Below are 23465 nucleotides of genomic sequence, written 5' to 3' on the forward strand. Positions count from 1 at the left end.
TAAATTTATTATTTACCACAACTTCAGAAGAGATGTTTACAAAAGATGATACTTTTAAGTATCATTACAATTTCGTTTGTAAAATTTTTTTCAAAAGAAAAAATTTACAAAAACTAAACAAATTTGTTTATAACTTTCTATTAAAAAATTATGAAAGATATATAAAAGATTACTCTACATTCCACATTTATCTCAATGACAAAATTTATAAATTTAACAAAAAAAATCAAAATAAAATATTTGTTAATGAAAATATTCTACTACCATATAAGAAACTTTTGTTGAAAAGAAGAATTAATATGATTAGACATAATGTTTTATCTCAATCATTATCAAACACAAAAAGAACTTACTTTTTACTTAATATATTTTACGATCTAATTAGACAGTATAACTTGATTGTATATTTTCCAATGACGTCAACTGAAATTAAAAATTTTATTTTAAAATACCTGTACAATTATGATACATGTAATGATATTTTTATGGAGAAAAAAAAATATTGGATGGTTAAAAAAATTATATCAAAATTGATAAATAGAATTAATAAATGTAGTAATGTAAATGTGAAAAGTATTTTGTTATCAATATTTTGTAAATTAATTAATGATTCTAATGAAATACTCCTTTTTTCAAAGACAAATTTCAATTATTTTAATTTTTACAATGTTAATAAATTAACTAAATATTATATAATTTATTTTTGGAACATTAATGGTATGATAAAAAATACTAATAAATCAAAGTGCACTATTAATCAATTTTTTTATAAAATAAATGATATTATTAATATAACAATATTAGATGAAATAAATATTAGAAATAATAAATATTATTTTTTAAAAATAAGTACAATTAATGATAAAGAAAAATTTCATGTGAGTTGGAATTTTAACATAAACAGAGGCAAGCAAACAGACAAATGGAAGTACAACAATATAATATCAGAAATTATATGCTCATTTAATATAAATTCATCAATCTTTAAATTACAACCAATTGTACTTACAAATTTAAAGTCGTAAGTTCAAATTTAACAAAAATTTAAAAAAAATAATTTTTAGATTTTTGTTTTATGATTATATTATTTTTTTATCTTTTAAAAAGTATCAAAAAATCATTGTTCATATAGAGATAAATCAGAAACGAGTTCTAAGTGTGTCAAAAGATGCTTCATCAAAGAAACAGTTCAATCAAAATAAATTTACAAAAATTATTGCTTATGTATTTAGTAATAAAATTAATTTCTATAATGAATGGTATTTCATTGAAAAAGATAATTATTTCACTGATACTTTAAAATTATCCGATTATTCTACCTCTATTACGATACAAAATAAAACTAATGAAAATAAAACTGATAAGAATATATTCTTATATCTTTTATCACTACCTCCAATTGATATGGTGTGTAATATTAACAAATTAAAAAACACAAAAACAATATTATGTAAAACGTGGACTAAAAAAAGTTTGATAATACAATCAAAATCAAGATACATAAATAGATATTCACAAAAAACTTTTAAAATATGGTGTTTAATATTAGAAAAAGAAGAATTATTAAATAATAAAGATTATAAAGAATTACATATATTTTTACATGACAATTTGAGTGAAAATTTATTTAAAAAAGATATTTTTTTATTTTTTATACAATATGTCAAGAAAAATTATATAAATATATATAAATACAACTTTTTTAAACAAAAATTAAAAATGGGCAGACATCCAATAACATTTATTTTAATAAATTGTTCTAATAAAGAATCATTTCCAGTAACTATAAAAATTTATAATTTATATAATGTATGTATATTTGGGAAATTTTTAATTTGTCAAATTATTACAAATAACGTTCAAATTGCTGAAGAGATTATTCATCTTGTCAAAAAATATGAAAGAAAAAAAAAGTTTTTTGATTCTTTATTTAAAATACATGCATTTGAAGAGAAACTTTATGATAATGAAATAAATACTAATTTTATGAATAATATTTACATAAAATTAAAAAAATATGACTCATCAAAATTGTTAAATGATTTAAAAAATATTCAATTAAAAAAATTACCTTATCATTATAATAAAAGATTACAAAGACATTTTAAAAGAAATATTAATACACCAGAAAGGACAAAGATAAGTAGAAATTTATCAGAATCAGGTGCAAATACTATTTTGGTAGCTTATGATGTATTATTAAATAAAAATCAAGATATAGCTGATGTATATTTACAAAATATAGATGATATTATAAAAGTTTTTTGTCAAGATCAAAATATTGAGGATGAAAAAAAAGCAACAGGTGGTTTATATACATTTATTCAAACTCAAATTGTTATTGTAAATAATAATACTATTATTTATCAAAATATGACAATGGCTGGTTCTGATAAATATATGTTTTCATTAAGTAAAGATTTTTATAGTTTAATTTATCAATTTTATTGTGGAGTTAATTCAAATGATGTTTGTGAAAAAATTTGTATTGGAACAAGTTTAATTGGAATTGATGGAATAGAGATAAATATTTATTTTAGGCAAAAATTATTTTCTACTAATAATTTACTTGCTTCATATAACAATTTAGTTTCAGATTTAAGACATGTTTATTTAATTGATAATTTATCTGGATCATTCTTAAATATTCCACCATATACTATATGGAATGCACAGATACCAATACATAATTATAGCCCAAGTAATTATTATAGTTGTATGTTATATAAAACATCATCATGGGATAATTTTAATTCATGTACCACAAATGATTATGCATATTCATTAGAAAATAGTACAAGAAATTTAATTAATTGTACCTGTTCAGGAAATGGAATTATTGGTGTTTTTCATGTACCACCACCTAAACCAAAACCATACTCAATTTATCAAGAAATATTATTATATTTTAAATTAGTAAGTTTGATCAAAACATAAAATTATACTATAATTAAAAATTTATAATAATATATTATTTAAATTATTATAGTCTTCCCCCGTTAAATGTGATCCAATTAAATTATCTAAATTTTTTTCATCTTTATCATCACTTGTATCAGTACCAATAAATCGTTTTATCAAAGAACAATGTTCTAAAAATTCATTTAATGATACTATATCAATAATTTTACGTCCTCTTATGAAAGATAATGACCAGTCTAATGCTTATGTAAGTTTATATTTTTTCAAATATTTAATATTTAATTTTTCATTTCTTAAATTTTAATAGATTATACAAAGTATTCAAAGATTAATAAACAATCCAAATGGGTTAATATTCAGCGATAAGATAAAAATCTTATCAGTATATCCTAATGTTATAAATAGAAATTTAACAAATGATGGTAATGCCAGACAGGTACATATAACAATTGACAAAAAATTTGAAGATGTTGTTTTTAATGATACATTATTAATAAATATTTGGATAAAAGAAATTAGTGATTCATTAGGAATATCACAATATAGAATTAAGGATCCAAAAATTTTTAAAGGAATTATATTTGAATTTACAATAACAATACCATTTGAGGGTGAGATATCATTAATAGGGCAGATATTATCTGCAGAGGAATTATCACAAATTCTCCTTGAACAAACTACATATAATGAATTAATTTTAAAAGATTTACATGATGAAATTTTACCAATAAAAAAAATGAAACAAAATGATATAATTGAATTAGTTGTTCTTTATCAAGCATCACCATTACTTATAATTCTTGGTAGTGTTATTGGAGGATTATTATTAATAACAATATTTGGAGTATTAGGACTTGTTATATTAAAAATTCGAAATGATAAATTGATTGCAGCAGCATCTAACAATGGTATTGTAACAGTTAATCTTAATAATATGACTAGAACAACAGTTACACCAACACCACAAACAGTATTTGTTGATCAAAACTCAATAGTTTGATATTTTAATATTAATAATACTATAATAAAAGATTATCCTATTAAATTTTTGTTTGTCTATACATTTTTATAGAATTATTTTTTTTTAAATTATTATTTATGTTATTTACTAAAAAAAAATTTTTTTCTTTTACTTTTAAAAATATAGTACAATATTAATACAGTTATAATCAAAATAAAAATTCAAAATAATAAAATGGTATGTGACAAATATTTAGGAAAATTATATGATTCATTTTAAAATTCATGTTTAATAAACTCTCATAGAAAATATCATTAAAAGTTATACAAATATATATATTTGCATAAATTTATTCTTAGAAATAAATTACAATACTTTACTAAATTCAGGTTTAATTAATGATTCTTTGATTTTTGATGTTAATTGGTAATTAAAAAAAATTAATTATACTTCTTAAAGTTACAAATTATTAGCAAAAAAAAAAAAGATATTTTTTTTTTATTATAATTATTAAATAAGAAAAGCACTATAATAATTTTTTTAACGAACAAAAACAATGTACTAAATAATATTTAAGAGATATAGATTTGAGATTATATTTGGTAGCATCCGGAATGAAACAAAAAACTTTAGAGAATCTTTTTTTTTTGTATGTTAATAGAAATTATTACTGAAATTATTCACATTATTATTTACATATAGTGGTTTAATAGCTCCTCTAGCAAGTAAACTATTAAAAAGTTGATTGTTTAAAGTTATTGCTGGTTTTTTAAAATCATTAATATTAAAATTTGTCAATGCATTATTGATAATCATTTGTGCTGACTGAGGAATAGTTGGATGTTGTATATTATAATTAGATTGTTGGATATTAGAAGATATCTTGTCTGGAGATGGTATAGGTGATAAAATAGGTGTTAAAGTTTTATAGTATGATAAAGTTTTCTGAAAATTAGATGGCTCAATATAATCTATCTTATTTTTTTCATTTGCTATTTTAATATATGATAATAATACTTCTTCTAATGGTATTTCATTAGTATATTTACCACAATTACATTTACATACACATTTTTTCTTTGAATCAACTGAAGTCTCTGATTGAGAAGAATTTTTTAAAGCATACTCTAATTTTTTTCTCTCAGCATTTTCTTTTTCTTTCTTAATTTTAGCTCTTTTTTCACGAACCATCTTATTTTTTAATTCTCTTTCCTCTTCAGTTAAAATTAATTCTTTTTTCATACCTAATTTAAAACATTTTTCTAGGCGACATTTTTGACAAAATCTTCGTGAAACTATATTAACTTCACATTTTCCATTAAATGGACATTTAAATTCTTTTGGTCTTAATGCATTTCTTCTAAAGAATGCCTAAAATAAAAAAAAATAAATATAAATATTAAAAAAAAAAAATTATAAATAATATATACACACCTTACATGATTCACATGAAACACAATTAAAATTATAACTATAAGCAACATCACCACAAATTCTACAAACTTTATTTGCATTACCTCTTTTTTTAGTATCACTACATATAGAATTTCGACTACTTATATCAGTTATAGAAGAAAAAGAACTAGAAATAGAGTCTCTTCTTGAATTTGTAGATGATTCAGAAATCCAATCAACGCGCATATTTAAATAATAATAATAATAGTATATTAAATTATTTTTCGTTAATATTTAATATTTAGTTACTCTAGATACACTTTAGAATAACTCTATATATATATTAGTTTACAGGATGGTTTGTAAAAATGACAAATTAGGTAATTAATATTTAGTAAACGCCTCCAATTGATAATCCAACCCCTTTGCTTGTTCAAAGTTTTACTTTACATTCTTTTATCAATTTAAAACAAACATCACATGCGCTCTTTGTTTTATATTCAGTAAGGCATTATAAGTTATATAACATACTGAGTACGGAATGTACCAGTTTATATAAGATTGAAAATTATTTCTATTTGTACGTAAAAAAATTTTCTTGTACGTACAATTATTATTATAACATAAATTTTTGATTATTTGATCTTTTCATCATTTGATTATTTAAATTTATTTTTATTTATAAATAAATCAAAATTATATAATAAAAAATCCCAATTTAATAAGACAAAATATTTTAATATTTTATAATCTCTCAATAAGAAATTTGATAAAAATAAACAAAATATATATTTAATGGGTTAGGAAATTTTTGATAATTTTAAGTACACTTTAAATATATTTTTTTTTACAAAAAAAATAAAAATTATATTAAATTTTTCAAAATATTTTATAAATAATATATGATTTAAATAACATACATATAAAATATATTACAATATTTTAATTTTTTTTTGTATAAAAATGTAAAAATAAAAATATTATTTATTTATTTATTCATATTTAATACTTCTAACCTTAATTTTTTTTATTATAATTTTAATAATAAAGTAAAAATTAACAACATTAAAATATTTTAAAGTGATTTGATCTCAACAACAATTATTATAATCATTGTTCATAAAATTATAAAGATTAAAATACATGTAAATATAAATATTTATAAAAGTTTATTATATGAAAAATTGTTTACCAACCAAAGATAATTACTAGGTTTCAAGAAAACTAATGTTTAATGTACTAATCTTCGATCATTATATACAATTTCAAAAATAATTTTGATTATGAATTTACTTTTTCTAAGAATAGAGTATATAATTTTAAATTATTTGAAGTATATATAAAAAAAAATTTTTTTTAAATGATTATAGTTAAAATCATATATCAAATAATACCAAATATTATTATTGATATCGAAAATATTAATTTTAAATTTAAATATTTCTTTAAAAAAATATATATAAAAAAAGTATTTTGAAAAGTTTAACCAGATGATCAATAATCTCATCATCTTTTGACTTGATATCCAAGAAATACTTCTAATTTATTAAGTTTATTATTGTAAGTATTTTAAACCAGTTTTATGATATGTGCAAGAACTATATCAAAGATACACATAATTTTTGACTAATTTGTGCAAATTATACTAGTAATGGGAAACATAATAATTATATTTTAAAATTTGTATTATGATGGTGTACGAAAAATGTTATATCAAATAGAGTAATTTTAATATTATTAAGTATTACAAAAATTTGACATATTATTTATTATGTTATCAAACATCACAAGATGATTTTTAAAAATTATTTTTAGAAAGAAAGCACATTTTTTTAGACCTAACGGGATTGTTATATTATAAAATAATATTATTTTTCATTATATTTTGAATAATTAATTAGATAACAAAAAAAAAATTTTTTTTATTTATACATTAATAAAAAGGTAAATTAAATTATTTGATATAATTTGTATGGGAGATGTCAAATAACTATTTAGAGAATCTTTGTGATGTGTTTGTATATTAAAATATAACTATAATATTTTCGGTACAATCTTGAAATAATTATTGATCAATATCAATGTTTTTATAGTTATTTAAATTACAATAAATAAATTTTTTTTTTTTTGATAAAATTTTATCAATTAAAAACTTATAAAATAAGATAATATCAACTTCTTGAAATAATAAAAGTTTTTGTATAATAAATGATCAAAAGATTAAATAAATATCATATGAAGGTTAAAAGAATTTTTTATTAGTTTAAAATTTTTTTTTTATTTATTATTTTTATATATTATAATTTTTAATTCGTTTAACTTTGTTTGTTGTTAAAAAAGTTATTTATTCTAGATATTTTATTTTTGGTTTATATAAAAAAAACTGTTTTACTAATTTTAACATCATTACTATTTTATGTTAATAAGTTAAAATTAAAAATTATTGGTTAAAGAGATACTATTTAGAAAAAAAAAATTAATATATATAGTAATTTTAACTATAATTAAAGTTTTATCACATTTTACGATAAATTTTAATAAAACAAATAAGATATTGACAATTTCTAGGTATATCATATCATGGTAATAGAAATTTTTTTTTTCAAAAAATGTTTTCCATGTTTGTTTTTTTTTTGTTTACCAAAGTAATACGTAATTAATAAATGGATAGTTCTATAAAAATGAAAAACCTGTTAATTTACCATGGTTATGTGTTTTGAATCTGTATAAGTATACCAAAAAGTATCTCTCTTTGTTTCTAAATTTAATAAGTCTATTTTTATCACATTCAGTTATTTAAAAGGTTGTTAAAATAAAATTTTTTTATTATCATATAAAATAAAAATTGTTTGTATTGAAGTAAAAATAAATATTACAACTTTCTTAGTATTAAGAAAGAATATTATTTATGTAAATTTTTTGATCTTAATAATGATTTTTTAATCATAGTTAAAAATAGAATCATTAGTAACATTGTATCTAATTACCTTTTTGTGATTTTTAAAAGTATAGATTGATCAGACATGTTGTCTAATTAGATGATTTATAAAATCACATTTTATTGTAATGGTAATTAATTATCTTCATAAAATTGAATAATTTTATTGATATTATAATTTATATAGAAAGTATCTATCATCAATTATTCTTTTGTAATTCTTTAATATAAAATATATATATATATGGTAATGTAAACATGGATAGTTTTGAACTATCGTTGAATAACTAATTAGTAAATTCAAAAACTTTTATTAATATATAAATAATGTTACTGTATTTTACTTAATGTTAAATTACTTTTTTTTTAAATTAATATACTCTTGCAAAATATACAAATAAAGTATTATATCAAAAAACACTTTATTGTTTATTGATATAAATATATGGTGGTAATATAAATACTAAAAATAACTTTTTTAATATAAGATATATATGATGCAAGTAACCTTCAATTTTATTTTTTCAAAATAAAAAATATAAATAGTTTTCTAAAGATGTATGAATGGCAAAATATTATTTGATTATCAGGTCAATAATTTACCACGTATAATAAAAATAATGCTATAATTTTTTTATTTTCACTTAATTGAATAAAAATTATATATATGTATAATTAAAAATATGAAACATCAATAGAATTAAATATAAATATATTTTTTAAAATGTACCTTTAATGTATCAAGAATAATTAAAAAATAATAGTATATTAAATTTCCAATGACATCAAAGTTTGAATTATGTAAAAATATTTATATATAATATTACAATATAACAATATATAAAAACAATTAATATGATAAACCAATCAACAAAAAAAAAATATAGTTCTTTTAATGATATGACAATTTTTTTATAAAATTATTAATATGTTATTTAGTTAGATCATTTGAATTATTTAAAATAAAAAAATTATCTATTGTAAAATATTTCTAAAAAAAGATATATATATTTTATAGTATTACTTACCAATTAAAATTAAAATTAAAATAAAAACATTATTTATTTTAAAATGTAGTTAGATATCAAATGTATTTTAGTCAAAAAAAAAAGTTTTTCTTTTTCTTTTTTCTTTTTTTTTTATGTAAACTTTTTGAAAGTACAACAATTTAAAATACATATTTATTTACTGATATATCTATACTGTTGGTAAAAAAAAAAACACTTGTTATAGGTAAAAAGACTAGATTTTAGTTAATTAATTTAAGAAATTATGATAAAATTTAAATACTTTAGTTAAAAAGCCGATCATTTTTTGAGTTTTATTTCAATATTTACCTTTATTTACATATTTTTTTTTAGTTTTATATTACCATTTATTTACTTACTTCACAAAAGTAGTTTAAAACTTGTAACAAAAGTTATTCTCATCTACAGTCTTTTTGAAGTTTTAATAATAAAAGTATTTGTATTTTTATATAAGCTTATCGGATGATTAAAAAGTAAACAATTAAGTGATACTAACATTTCATGTATTCCTTAACTAACACTATCATTGGTTCAATCATTGTTCCAATATAAGGTTTATCATAATTTCTTTTAGACGACAATTAATTTTGGTAGACTGTTCATATGTTAATTTACACATTTTTTTTTTATCTAAGAATCTATGATTATTTCTTATAAAATTCAAGTATAATCTTTTAATTATTTCTCATAACATTTTATTGATCTCTTTTTTTTTTATTAAAATAATAACATTAAGTACTTAATTAGTTTGACCTATCCTTATATTGACTTTTTTAAATAATATAAATTAATTGTCTTACCTATACTAACATTTTTTTTTTAAACATTTAAATTAAAATAATTTATTTATTTATTTTTTGTTAAAAATTAAAATTGTAATTAATTAAAATCATTTGATATAAATTATATTTTAAGAAAACTTTTTGTTGATATATATTCTTTATTATTATTATTATTATAATTTAACAAAAAAATTTTTTTAGTGAATAAAGATTATAATTATATGCATATACATATATGGTTTTGATCTTTATAATATTCAAATATTATTCCTTTTTTTTTTAAAAATATAATTTCTATATCATTTGAAATAATATTTAGTAAGCTAGACTTATTACGATTTATATAAAACTTTTGTTCTTATTATCAATTTTAGTAGACATCAAAAATACTACATTGATACCTATTTAATACCTCATGGGTACTGGTCTTTTAAGAAATGTGCTCATTTTTAACTCCCGCGTTTTTATCTTTTCTTTAACATTAAATAGTCAATAAGAATATAAATATATATATATATAGTGAATTTTCATTTATGAAAAATAAAATCATTGTATCATATTACGATAAAATTATTGATCATTTTATATGAAAGACGGTTATAACCTTATTTTATATTAGAATCAATTTTTTATTTGACATTAAATTATTAATTTTTTTAAAAGATTAAATATATATTGAAATTATTTTATATCATTGTTTAATATTTTTCAAAATCTTTAATATTAATTTACATTAAATGATTATTTTATATATATATTTTAATAAATATATATTTATTTATTTATTTTTTTAGTTATTAATACTTTATTATTGGATATAAATTAATATTATTTTAATTATAAATATCCTATTAGGTTATATGTAAAATCTAAAATGGATCCAATGTGTACATTAGGTAGACAGGAAAAATTTCCATTAGAAAATTATACAAAAGGAACATCTGTATGGATTAGGGATTCTGATGTTGTATGGAAATGTTATGTATTATTAGATAATATAAAATTTTCTCAATCTACTATATTATTACAAAGTATTGATGATGAAGATGATATTATTGAGTATGATATATTAAGTAATGATTTACCATTCTTAAAAAATCCTGATATTTTAAGAGGAAAAAATGATTTAACTAGTTTGTCATATCTTCATGAACCTGCAGTTTTAAGTAATTTACAATATAGATTTGAAACATTATCTTCTATTTATACCTATTGTGGAATTGTATTAGTTGCTATTAATCCTTATTGTGATTGTTCTAATTTATATGGTGATGAAGTTATACAAGTTTATAGTGGTGTTGGTAAACAAGTTCGTGGTCTTGATCCTCATATTTATGCAATTTCTGAAGAAGCATATCATGATTTATGTGAATATGGAAAAAATCAATCTATTATAGTTAGTGGTGAAAGTGGAGCTGGAAAAACAGTTAGTGCTAAATTTGTAATGCGATACTTAGCAACTGTAGCATCTAATTGGAAAGAAAGTGAAAAAAATGAAACAGGGATAGAAAAAAAGGTATTGGCATTAAATCCAATTATGGAAGCTATTGGAAATGCTAAAACAATTAGAAATGATAATTCATCAAGATTTGGAAAATTTATAAAAATAAATTTTAATAAAAGGAGAACTATATCGGGTGCTGAAATGAGAACATATTTATTAGAAACATCACGTGTTGTATTTCAAACTTCTGATGAACGTAATTATCATATATTTTATCAAATATGTGCTGCTAGAAATAATGATATATTAAAAGATTTAAAGTTAATGGATTGTACCAAATATTCATATTTATATGGTGGTAGATGTGATGCTATTGATGGTGTTGATGATGAAAAAGAATTTTATGAAACAATCAATGCATTAACTCGATTAGGAATTTCTAATGAGTTACAATATATTGTTTTTAAAATTTTAACTGCGATATTAATTATTGGAAATATTAATTATACAGAAATAAATGAAAGTATTGCTCAGATTATTGATGATGATAGTAATAATTTGCTTAATATTTGTGCTAACTATTTATCTGTTGATTCTTCTATTTTAAAACTTTGGTTGACAGAAAGAGAAATACGATGTGGTAAAGAATTAATGAGAAAACCACTAACAAAGACAGAAGCAATTATAAATAGAGATGCTTTATCAAAACTTTTATATTCTTCATTGTTTAATTGGATTGTTGAACAAATTAATATTTCTCTTTCAGTGGAAAAAAATAATAAAGGAAATATTATGAAAAGTCCTAATAAAGATAATAAACTTGAATCTAAATTTGTTGGAGTTTTAGATATTTATGGTTTTGAGACATTTACAATTAATTCATTTGAACAATTTTGTATTAATTATGCAAATGAAAAATTACAACAACAATTCAATCAACATGTCTTTAAATTAGAACAAGAAGAGTATGTTCGTGAAGGTATTGAGTGGGTTCGTATTGATTTTTATGATAATCAACCATGTATTGACTTAATTGAAAATCGACCTGGTATTATAGATTACTTGGATGAACAATGTAAAATTGGAAGAGGAACAGATGAAGATTGGTTAAGATCAATGAGTACATGTAAAAATATATCAAAAAATCCAAATTTTATGTTACCAAAGATATATGATCCCAGTTTTATTGTTAAACATTTTGCTGCTGATGTTCAATATAAAATTGAGGGATTTATAGAAAAAAATAAAAATACTATCAATGAACAGTTACTTGAAGTTATTGTAAATTCAAAATCTGAATTTATTAGAAATATGATAAATGATTCAATTGGAATGATTACCAGTGGAAATGAAAGAAAAAAAACTGTTTCATTTAAATTTAGAGAATCTTTAAAAGATTTAATATCAGTTTTAAGTTCAACAACACCTCACTATGTCAGGTGTATTAAACCAAATGATGTAAAGAGAAGTTTTTATATGGAATCCAAAAGAAGTATTCAACAATTACGTGCATGTGGAATTCTTGAAACTGTTAGACTTAGTGCTGCAGGATATCCTTCACGAATGGGATATGAAGATTTTAGTCGAAGGTATCGTGTCTTATACACTGAAGATGGTAAACTTTGGAAGAATGATTGTAAGAAATTTGTTAATATAACTTGTACAAAATATCTTGAAAATGAAAAATTTGCTCTAGGAAAGACAAAGATATTTTTTAGGACTGGTCAAGTTGCTCAATTAGAACGCCTTCGTCATGAAAGATTTTCCAGTGCAGCACTTATCATTCAATGTAATTGGAGGAAATATCAGGCAATGAAATTATTTAAAGCCAAAAAAAATGCACTTTTATTAATTCAAGGATCTTTAAAATATTTTTTGGCTTATCGTCGTATAAAATATCTTCAAATGTACAGAGCTGCTATTGAAATTCAATCTAGATGGCGTGGATTTTATCATAGACAAAATTATAAAAAACTTCATAATGCTGTTGTTGTCATTCAATCACATTATAGAAAGAATGTCATTAGAAAAGAATATCTACGTCAAAAGTATGAAAACGCAGCAATTACAATACAAAAATATATTCGTGGATGGCTTGTTAGAAGAGAACAAATTGAAAGAACTATAAAAATTATTAAAGTACAATGTTTGGTTCGAAGGTGGTTGGCTCGACGTAAGTTACGAGAACTAAAAATTGAGGCAAAGAGTGTTGGTCATTTACAAAAATTAAACAAAGGCCTTGAAAATAAAATTATTTCATTACAACAGAAACTTGATGTTGCTGTCTCAAATATGGAAGTAATTAATGAAAAAGATAGTAAGATAAAATTGTTGTCTTCAGAAATTGATAAATTTGAAATTGAAAGGTATGTTAAGATTATAAAATTATTTTTTAATCTATTTTTTTTTCATATTGTCTTTATTGGAGTATAAAAAAAAATATGAAAAAATGGAGGAAGAAATGGCATTTTTGCAAAATAAATTAGATGAAAAGGAAAAGTACATCAATGAATTAGATAAAAAAGCTAAAGAAAAAGAGAATTTAGAAATTGTATGTTTTTTTATTATGATAAATATTTTTTTGTAATAATATAATTTTAGCTCTTTGAAAAAGAAAAACAAAAAGTTGTTGAGTTAAGTGAAGAACTTAAAAATGTATCTTTAGAAAATGTTAAATTAACAAAAGAGCGTTCTGAGTGTCGTAATGAATTGGCACTGGAATGTTCTGAACGTATAGATGCTCAAAAACAAGTTGAAGAAATGAGAATTCAATTGATGGCAAATGCTTATTTAATGGCACCTGAAAGTAATCCTGTTTTTGTTGATAATGAAACCATGCGCAATGATATTATAAATACACAATCTAAAAGAAAAAATTTTGAATCTTCAGAATCTAGAGAACGTTTATCAAAACAAGAAAGTGGTGGTGAGTTGAACGGGATTATTGCTTGTTTAGGAGTATTTATTTATGCTGCCTACTTGTTAGCGAAATCATAAGATAGTTGTTAAACAGTTTAACTTCAATCTTCAAATTATTTTGCTATTTCTAGTCGTTTTAATAAAAAGTATTAGAGAATATATAGAAAATTAATACAGCTACTCATAATTTATTATGAATCATGATTTTTTTTAAATCACTTTTGTTTTTAAGATGTATATTACTGTATTTTTTTTACATTGTTAAATTTGTTTAGATAATTTATATAATTAATTAAATACCATTTATTTACTAACATGTTTTTTAGTCAAATTCTAATACTATAATATAATATAAGCTTTTATCCTAAATTTTTAATTCCATTCTCAGAAATCTAAAAAGGTTTACCTATTCATAAACATAAATAACAAATAACAATATAAAATAAAAAAAAAAACTTTTTCTTTTACATGAAAAGTAGTTTTTTGGGTTTTTAAGATAACATGTATTTTATTCATATTGAGGTAATCTTTTTTTTTCATTATCATAATATATTCTAAGTTCTCAAACTTTTACATACACTTTTACTTTCTTCTACTTTTGTTTACTATTTATTAAAATATTTATATTTAAATAATCAGACAATATATTTTTTAAAAAGTTAACTTCTTCATTCTCACCATCATATCTAAAAAAACTTATAATTTTTTTTATCTTTATTTAATATCATAATTTTAGATTTACATTCTGGAGAAAATAATTCACCTTCCTCAAATGAAAATAATTCCATAATTGAAAAACAAATGACGTTATTATTTTCACAACAAAAAATTATACAAAAATTAAGGTATCGTGAAAATGAACTAATAAGAAGATTAGATGAATTTTTGTCTAGTGTTGAAGAGTCATCAGCAACAAATATGTATTGTGCTAGTTATGATAATCTAAAGTATAAATCTCTGGAAAGTTCATATAATAAATTAAAGAATGAAATGTCATCATTACTGGGTGAAAAAATTTCAAGTAAATCTTTTCTATCAAACATTTCTGTATTTAGTAATTTTGGTGATAAAAATTTCAAAGATATATTCAATAGGTTAATTAATGAAAATGAAAAATTAATCTTGGAAAATAATGAATTAAAAGCATTACTGGAAAAATATTTAAAATCATCTAATATAACATCATCAAAAGATTCAAGAATTAATTATTTAGATTATGATAGTGAAGATGATGATTCAGTTATAGCTAGTGATTCATATAATTCTTTTGAGACAGAACTTAATTTATTGAGAGAAATATCTGACCTAAAAAATAGGCTTTCTTTTAAAGATAAACAATTGGATGAGCAAATAACAGAAATTGAAAAACTTCATCAAAGGATTGAAAATTTAACTTCATTTATTGTAAGTTTAAAATTAAAAAAAAAAATTGTATATAGAGTATCATATTTTTAAAATTATAAAAAAAAAGTATCACGTGAGATTATATATATTGAATGGTTCACTATATTTACAATAAGATACATAATTTTACAAGCATACATAAAAGTCCCTTGAGAAAATTATATATTTACAAAATAATGGATTAGGTTATATTTATAAAATAATACTTTAAAATAAAATTTCAAATATATTTCTATAAGTAATTTTTTTTTGTTTTTATAAAATACAATTAGTTTATTAAAATATAAGATTTATATTTACATTTTAAATATTCTTTTAATTATTAATAAATTAATACTACAAAGTTATCCTGTAGTAACATTAAATTTGTTGTCTCCAAAACATTTTATAATGTACATAATTGTCAATATATTTAATGCAGGTGAGATAAACAACACACGCCTTTTTCTTTTATGAAATATTATTATTGAATGTGGCAATATAATATTTGGTTACCATTTTAATGATTATAAGAAGACATCACCTTAATGGAGAACATCTTTTCTAGGTTTATTAGTTATTTTATAGAGAATTTCAAATTATTTATGCATATATTATATATATATATATGAGTTTTTCAATTTTTATATAATCTTTTTATTAATAATATATATATATATATATTTTTTTTTTCCAATATTTTATATAAAGTAAACAATAGTTTTACATTTTTATTTTATAGTACTTACTACGACAAATATTAAATAGTCATACTTGTGGAGTATATCTATATTTGGGGTTTTGTATCTATATCCTAAATTTATTAAATATATATAATTATTATATATAATATTAAAAATGAATGAATTTAAAAATACTCAATTTACCCAGAGTCCTGAATTTTATCAATTGGCTTTTCCTATAATTGATGACATAGTTATAGAGAATGTAAATAAATTTATTAATTTTATTTATCTTTTTTTAACAAAATAATTTTTTTACAGAAAGTTGAGGGAAATCAAAATTACCTAGATTGTGCAGGTCAAATTAATAATATTATTGATGAAAATTTATCATTACAAGAAAAAATCAATAAACAAAATGAAAAAATAGATAATTTAAGAAAGGTATCGTCAAATGAGAATACTGAATATGACAAGGATAATGGAATATGTGAACATAATAAAGGTTTGATAAAAGTTACAAATATACCAGAATTTGCCAATAGTTTGGTTATTGGATTAAGAGCAAAAATTATTAAAATTATTCCTCCATTGTTACCGGCAAATATTATTTTTGGTGCTTTACGTTTATTTGATAAAGAAAATGATGAAATCGGTTTCACAAGTTGTTTTACAAATATTCATGATAATATTAAAGAAATTTTTAATGTATGTATTTTTTTATAATAGTTTTTTTTTTATTTTATTGATAATATTTTTATAGGAAAGTTCAGATTTTGATGTTGCATTAATTTGGTTTATTAATTCATGGAAATTGTTAAATTTACTAAGACAATACTCAATGGTAGATGATAAAAGTGAAATTATTTGGTTTGAAAAAAATACAGAACAACAAAAATTGTTAGTTTTACAAAACATTCATACAGAAAGTTTTAGGCGTCAACTAGAAACAAGAATTGAAAGTGGTTATAAAATAATTTTAAAAAAACATATTGAAGTTGTTTTAACACCAAAAATTGTACCTGCAATTTTAATGCATGATGAAACAAAAAGTCAAAATAATAATGATAAAAGTCTCGATAATTTACTCGATTTTATGGGTTCAATTTTGACTAAATTAAAACGTATGAATGCTGATGATATCATTATACAACAAATTTTTTCTCAACTAACACAATGGGTATCATCTCTTTCATTAAATCATATGTTATTTAGAAAAGATTTATGTACATTTGAGAGAGCTTTTATTATTAAACATAATGTAACTGAGTTAGGGGATTGGTTAAAAAAGAATAAACTTTCTAAATATTGTGAATATTTGGAGCCTTTAATACAGGCAACTCACCTTATACAATCTCAAAAAACAATAAAAAATGTAGAAATATTGTGTGGTTCGATGACAAATTCCTTGAAACCAAGGCAAATAATAAGTATCCTTCAACATTACACACCATCCATAGATTTTGAAGATGATGAACCAACACCAGAATTTTTAGCAATGGTAAAAGAACATTTATCAGGAAGAGAAAAAGAAAATGATGAATTACTTTTACGTGGAACTTACATTGAACCATTTAATGTTGAAACTTTCGTTTATACTGATGGCAATTTAGAAGATATTTCAATTCCAGCATGTTTAAGGTTAACCTCTTACTGTAAATTAATTTAAATGTCTAATATTTATTCATAATGTTATATCATATTTATATATATTCACTTACAAAAATAATTTGAAAAAAATGCTTTCAAATGAATTGATAACAAAAACTTTTATATTAATTTTTATTTTATTTACTTATGATATTAAATATAAACAAACATTAAAATATGATATTCTACCATAGTTTTAATGGATTATCCATATGGGTGATAATTTAAAAAGATAATTATCAAAGGTTTACTCATTAAATCAAAATGGTATATAATAATAACAATAAAAGAACTTTTGCCACTATTTACTTTTAATAGTGCCATTTTGTTTCTATTATCTTCACAGTTCTAATGTTGATTATAAAATAATTAAATTTGAAACTTTTAAAATCATAATATATAAAAACTCTAACATGCAATTTTTAAATAAAAATTTTGACTATAGTAATATAAAACATATTAATAAAAAAAACATTTTTTTTTTTGATAATTTGATTTATGAGTTTATTCTCCTAACAGGAATATTTTAAAAAGATAACAGATGATAGAAAATGTTTATAACATCCTATAACAAATAAACTTTTTAATAAAAAAATGCTACTGGGAGATAGAAAAGAATTTTGATTATTTGATACTAAGTATATAAAAGTTAATTCAAATTATGAAGGTAGTTATAAGTGTTCAAGAAAAGTTGGAAAAATTTGAAATGTTTTTAACTCCAAAAATAAAAACTTTAATTTCATATTAAAAAATCTTAATGACTTTTTTTAAATAACAGTTATTAAAATTCTGATTTAAGATTTATGTTATGATATAATACATATATCAATGTCAAAAATATTTTCTAAAAATAGCAATTTTGGAATCATTAATCCTAGAAACAAATATAATAAAAATAAATATATATTTGTAATACTAAAATTATTTATTTTAAAAATTTTCTACAAAACTAAAATGAAAGTCAATTGACGATTTTTTTTGGAAAATGATGTGAAAGACTTTCAATGGTACAATTTTACCATAGTTAAAAAAGATTCTTAACAATGAAATATTATGTTTTTGAGGATTATGATGTAATCTAAAATCACTTTCAAGAAACGTTCTCAAATTAGCCAATTCATTTTAATAAAAATATTTTGAAAAACTTTTATGAAAGAATATATAAATTGGTTTACGAGAAAAGATTATCTTGGACCACTCTATATATATATATATATATAAGCCACAAATTTTAAAACATTATGTTCTGTCCATCGATTGTACTATATCTCTGCCATTCATTATATGTTCTTTCTCTAACTTTAACTAACTCATATCTTTTCATATAAATAATAAAGATTTTATTTAGAAATAAACTTTACTCTTATTCTATTTCTAGTTTTTCTTTTCATATTATATAAAAAAAAATTATGGAAAATTATTTTGAAGTAGTCAAAAAAAATAAAGATCTTGGCTTACATAGTCTTTTTTTTTGTTTTTTTCTAACTTATTTTTTTAAATCTAAACTTTCATCCTATTCCTTGATACTTTTTCATCTATTATTTGGTATTATAACAATAATAATTCCACAAATTATTCATCAACCCTCTGTTACAAATGGTTATCTAAATAAATACCACTTATATATTCTTCGTTTTGATGGAGCATTCCATCTAGGAATGGCATATTATTTTTATAAAATATATAAAAATAATGAAAAAATTGATATATCAGTATACTTTTCAAAATTTATTGTAGCAATATGTCATTTAATTTTTGAATTGATTACTGCATACCATTTATATGAAAATACAAATAATTCGGGAAAAAAAAATTTAAAAATATCAAAAAAATATTTTTATGTTACAGTTATGATTTATGGTGTATGGGCTACTGTTGAGTTTAGTAAATTTATTAGATTTAAAAGTACTGATATTGATAGTGATAATATGGAGGGTGATAAAAAAAAAATTGAATTAGTTGGGTTGAGAAAGACAAATTTAGCCTTACAAAAGATGTTTCTTTTTGATTGTTTTGCCTCAATGGTATATGCCATCATTATTTTGTCATTTCCTGGGCAAATTTTAAAGTTTACCTTAAATAAACCTGGAAATTTGGATAGTTTTCATAAGTTGTACTGTAGGTATTTTGGTGCTTACATGTTATATTCAGTTATCATGTCTGCTGCTGCTGTTTCATTAAACCCTAGACAACAAAAATTTTATGCCATCCAAAGAGCAATCGTAAGTTTGGGGTAATACTTTAGCGCATGATTAATTTAATTAAAAATTTAGACACAGACGATAACTTTTGTTATACATATTTATGGTCATTGGAGTTTAGGAATATACTCTCCTAATCATATTACACCATTTATGATCAGTGGATTTTATATAACATTTATTTTATCAATTTATTTTCGTGTAAAAAGTCGTGATGAGGAGTCAAATGATGAGGAAATAGAATATTTTGATGATAATGAGGATGACTCAACTATTGACAATGTGGTAAATTATGAAGGAAAATTGAAGACTAATTAGTAATATTATCGTTACTTATAATTATGATACTATTCAATTTTGATATAAATATTTTTTTTTTAAATAATAACATGTAAATAAATTTTTTTTTATTATTTTAACAATTTCAATGTCAAATTTTTTTAATTATTTATTCAAATTTTTGGTAAATGTATTATTTATTTTTTTATATAAATTTTTTTTTTATTTTTAATGGATTAATTTTTGAAGAAATGTAATATTTTAAAGCATAAAAAAAAGAATTAACATGGATAAGTTTTTATAGTAAGAATGTATTTTAAAAAATAAAATTTTTAATGACACATTCAAATATTAAAATACTTTGTATACTCATTAAATCGTGAATATAATGTTCTGAATTTTTTCGATGTCGAAAATTGGTTAGATGAATCCATTCTTTAAAGAATAATAAAAAAATTTCTTGAAAAATTAGTGATATGACTAAAAAAAGTAATTGAAATCTAAAAACACTAAGTTGTAGAAAAGATTTTTTAAAAAAATAGAATCTTGAGATTTTGCATAAGACAGAAAAATTTTTAAAAAGTTAGTTTTTCTTTTAAAATGAAGATATTAACAATCTATTTAAATACTTCCATTAAAAACAAATTATATCTCATCTTAAAAAATCTTATTAAGTTTTATATTACTAACACTATTTAATCTAAATCAATAAAGTTATAATTTCTGCAAATACAAAGTAATAATTTAGTTAATTAAAATTTTCTAATATGTAGGATATAAATTTTAAATATATTACAATTATCTCATACAAATTATGGAGGAAAAAAATTAAAAATTAAAGTCTTTAATAAATGAAGGAATTTGTTTATTTTCTTCACGATTAAAATTTTGATTTTGTGATATTGGTACAAAATATGGATGTTTTAAAATTTCATTTGCCTCCATTCGTTGGTTGGGATTGTATACTAAATTTGTTTCTGTAAGTTCAATCATCTCTTTTGTTAATAGATATTTTTCATGAGATTGTATAATACCATGAGGTATCCTACTTTTACAATTAATTTTTTTTATATTCATACTTTTAAGTTCCTCTGAAGTAGGTATACCAAGTGCATCTAAAATTTTAGTTGCTTGATCAATTCTACATTTTCCTAAAAATAAAGGATGTCCTAGAGCCATTTCTATCATTGTACATATACCTGACCATATATCAATTTTATAGGTATATATTTCAGCTCCAAATAATAATTCTGGAGGACGATAAAAACGTGTTATTTGATATGGATTGTAATGTTCACCTTCTTGTAAAACAATACAACTTCCAAAATCAGCCAATTTTAATATACCATATTCATCATTTATTAAAAGATTAGCTGGTTTGATGTCACGATGTGCCACTGATCGAGAGTGTACATAAGATAATGCATAAAATAGTTGAAATGAATAAAGCTAAATAATATTTTTATAACTTTTAAATAACTTACCATAGTATCAATTGAATTAAGTCTTTTATTTAATTTTTTTGCCAAAAGTCCAACCAAATCCAAAGGAAAATACTCTAATATTAAACAATGAAATGTCTAAAAAAAAAATTTGTTTTTTTCAAATAAAAAATCACAACATTTTACATACATTTTCATCAGTCATAATAATATAATGATATAATAATGTAACAATACATGGATGTGTTGAAATTTGAAGAAAGTATAACTCTCTTGATATAATTGATTCATCCTCTTTATTAATTTTAATTTTTTTAATTGCAACATGGTGTACAGTACCATTTGACGTCTCAACAATAGCATCAATAACATAACCAAATTTTCCTGTACCAATAAAAGATTTATTATTAATACAAAGATCCACTTTTTTTTCAATCCCGTTTGCATGGACACGATAAACATTAACTACAACCATTCAAATATTATTATGTATGTTACATTCAAAAATTTTTATTTATAAATAAAAGAAAATTGTTATAAAAAGAAAAATTTAAATATTGCATATGACAATACTTTGTATTCTTATTATTATTTTTTTTTTAATCTTAACAAAAATTTAAAATATATATAGTTTACTTAAGAGGTATATTTAAGTTTTGTCATAGATATATATTTTTTTTAGTGATGAGTCTCCAGATAATATTTTATTTATATGTGTTAAAATAATAAATTGTTATTTTATTATTTCAATTACTAGAAAGATTTTATATATTAATAAGTTAAATTTTTGTATATTAAATATAATATTTTAACAAAAAATATATTTTTTTACATACTATCCAATAATGTTTAACTTTTTTTTTAAAGATAAAAAAATGTTTTATTTATTATAAAACTTTGTCTAACAGTTTATATATAATCATTAAAAGCTCAAAAATTAATTTTATAATAATTTAGAAAATTTTCTTATTGAAGTTGATTAATATTATAGTATGTATTTTTGTTTTAAAAATTAACTTTTATAGTAGCTTTTATTTTGTATGTTAAATTTTCAATAATATCATTAAAAAGCACCATTAAAAAAACAAAGAAGAAATTTTAAAAATTTAAACGTTATTTTATGATTGAAGTTATTTTAATTTACTGTTGTCAAACTATATTACAGATAAATTTTATTTAAAGAAAAACTTTTTTTTTCCTTTTTAAATAGAAATAATTTAGAAAAATTATAAAAATATAAACTTTTGACAATTAAGAAGTTACTAACTGTATCTTTATTTTGACAAATTATTTAATATTCACAATAAAATATTTTTATAATATATATAAAAAAATTGTATTAATTATTTTCTTTTTTTTTTCTTCTTAATAACCATTTTAACTATAAACTTTTTTAAATAAACATTATTTATATTATATCTATTTTTAGATAAACTGT

General features: G+C 20.3%; 5 protein-coding genes across 5 annotated transcripts; 3 read left to right on the plus strand and 2 right to left on the minus strand.

Moving 5' to 3' along the window:
- Nucleotides 1–719: 719 nt before the first annotated feature.
- On the plus strand, nt 720–3922 carry SRAE_1000171800 (Hypothetical protein; the record flags this gene model as incomplete). The annotated part of the gene is made up of 4 exons (XM_024648707.1): nt 720–1021; nt 1065–2916; nt 2990–3169; nt 3230–3922. The coding sequence occupies 4 exons, from the start codon at nt 720–722 to the stop codon at nt 3920–3922; spliced, it is 3027 nt and encodes a 1008-aa protein (XP_024502658.1).
- A 615-nt stretch (nt 3923–4537) lies between these two features.
- SRAE_1000171900 (Nuclear hormone receptor HR96) lies at nt 4538–5524 on the minus strand (the record flags this gene model as incomplete). The annotated part of the gene is made up of 2 exons (XM_024648709.1): nt 4538–5254; nt 5318–5524. 2 exons carry the CDS (start codon nt 5522–5524, stop codon nt 4538–4540), a joined length of 924 nt encoding a protein of 307 aa, XP_024502659.1.
- A 5376-nt stretch (nt 5525–10900) lies between these two features.
- Nucleotides 10901–18124, plus strand: SRAE_1000172000 (Dilute class unconventional myosin; the record flags this gene model as incomplete). Its single annotated transcript, XM_024648710.1, has 9 exons — nt 10901–11085; nt 11140–13768; nt 13899–14021; nt 14072–14396; nt 15126–15793; nt 16664–16720; nt 16777–17163; nt 17219–17355; nt 17392–18124. The coding sequence occupies 9 exons, from the start codon at nt 10901–10903 to the stop codon at nt 18122–18124; spliced, it is 5244 nt and encodes a 1747-aa protein (XP_024502660.1).
- A 1831-nt stretch (nt 18125–19955) lies between these two features.
- SRAE_1000172100 (Hypothetical protein) lies at nt 19956–20624 on the plus strand (the record flags this gene model as incomplete). Its single annotated transcript, XM_024648711.1, has 2 exons — nt 19956–20327; nt 20379–20624. The coding sequence occupies 2 exons, from the start codon at nt 19956–19958 to the stop codon at nt 20622–20624; spliced, it is 618 nt and encodes a 205-aa protein (XP_024502661.1).
- Nucleotides 20625–21413: 789 nt separating this feature from the next.
- Nucleotides 21414–22502, minus strand: SRAE_1000172200 (Glycogen synthase kinase 3 alpha; the record flags this gene model as incomplete). The annotated part of the gene is made up of 3 exons (XM_024648712.1): nt 21414–22034; nt 22124–22165; nt 22218–22502. 3 exons carry the CDS (start codon nt 22500–22502, stop codon nt 21414–21416), a joined length of 948 nt encoding a protein of 315 aa, XP_024502662.1.
- Nucleotides 22503–23465: the final 963 nt, after the last annotated feature.

This window comes from Strongyloides ratti (genome assembly GCF_001040885.1).
Source record: "Strongyloides ratti genome assembly S_ratti_ED321, chromosome : 1".
Lineage (NCBI taxonomy): Eukaryota > Metazoa > Nematoda > Chromadorea > Rhabditida > Strongyloididae > Strongyloides > Strongyloides ratti.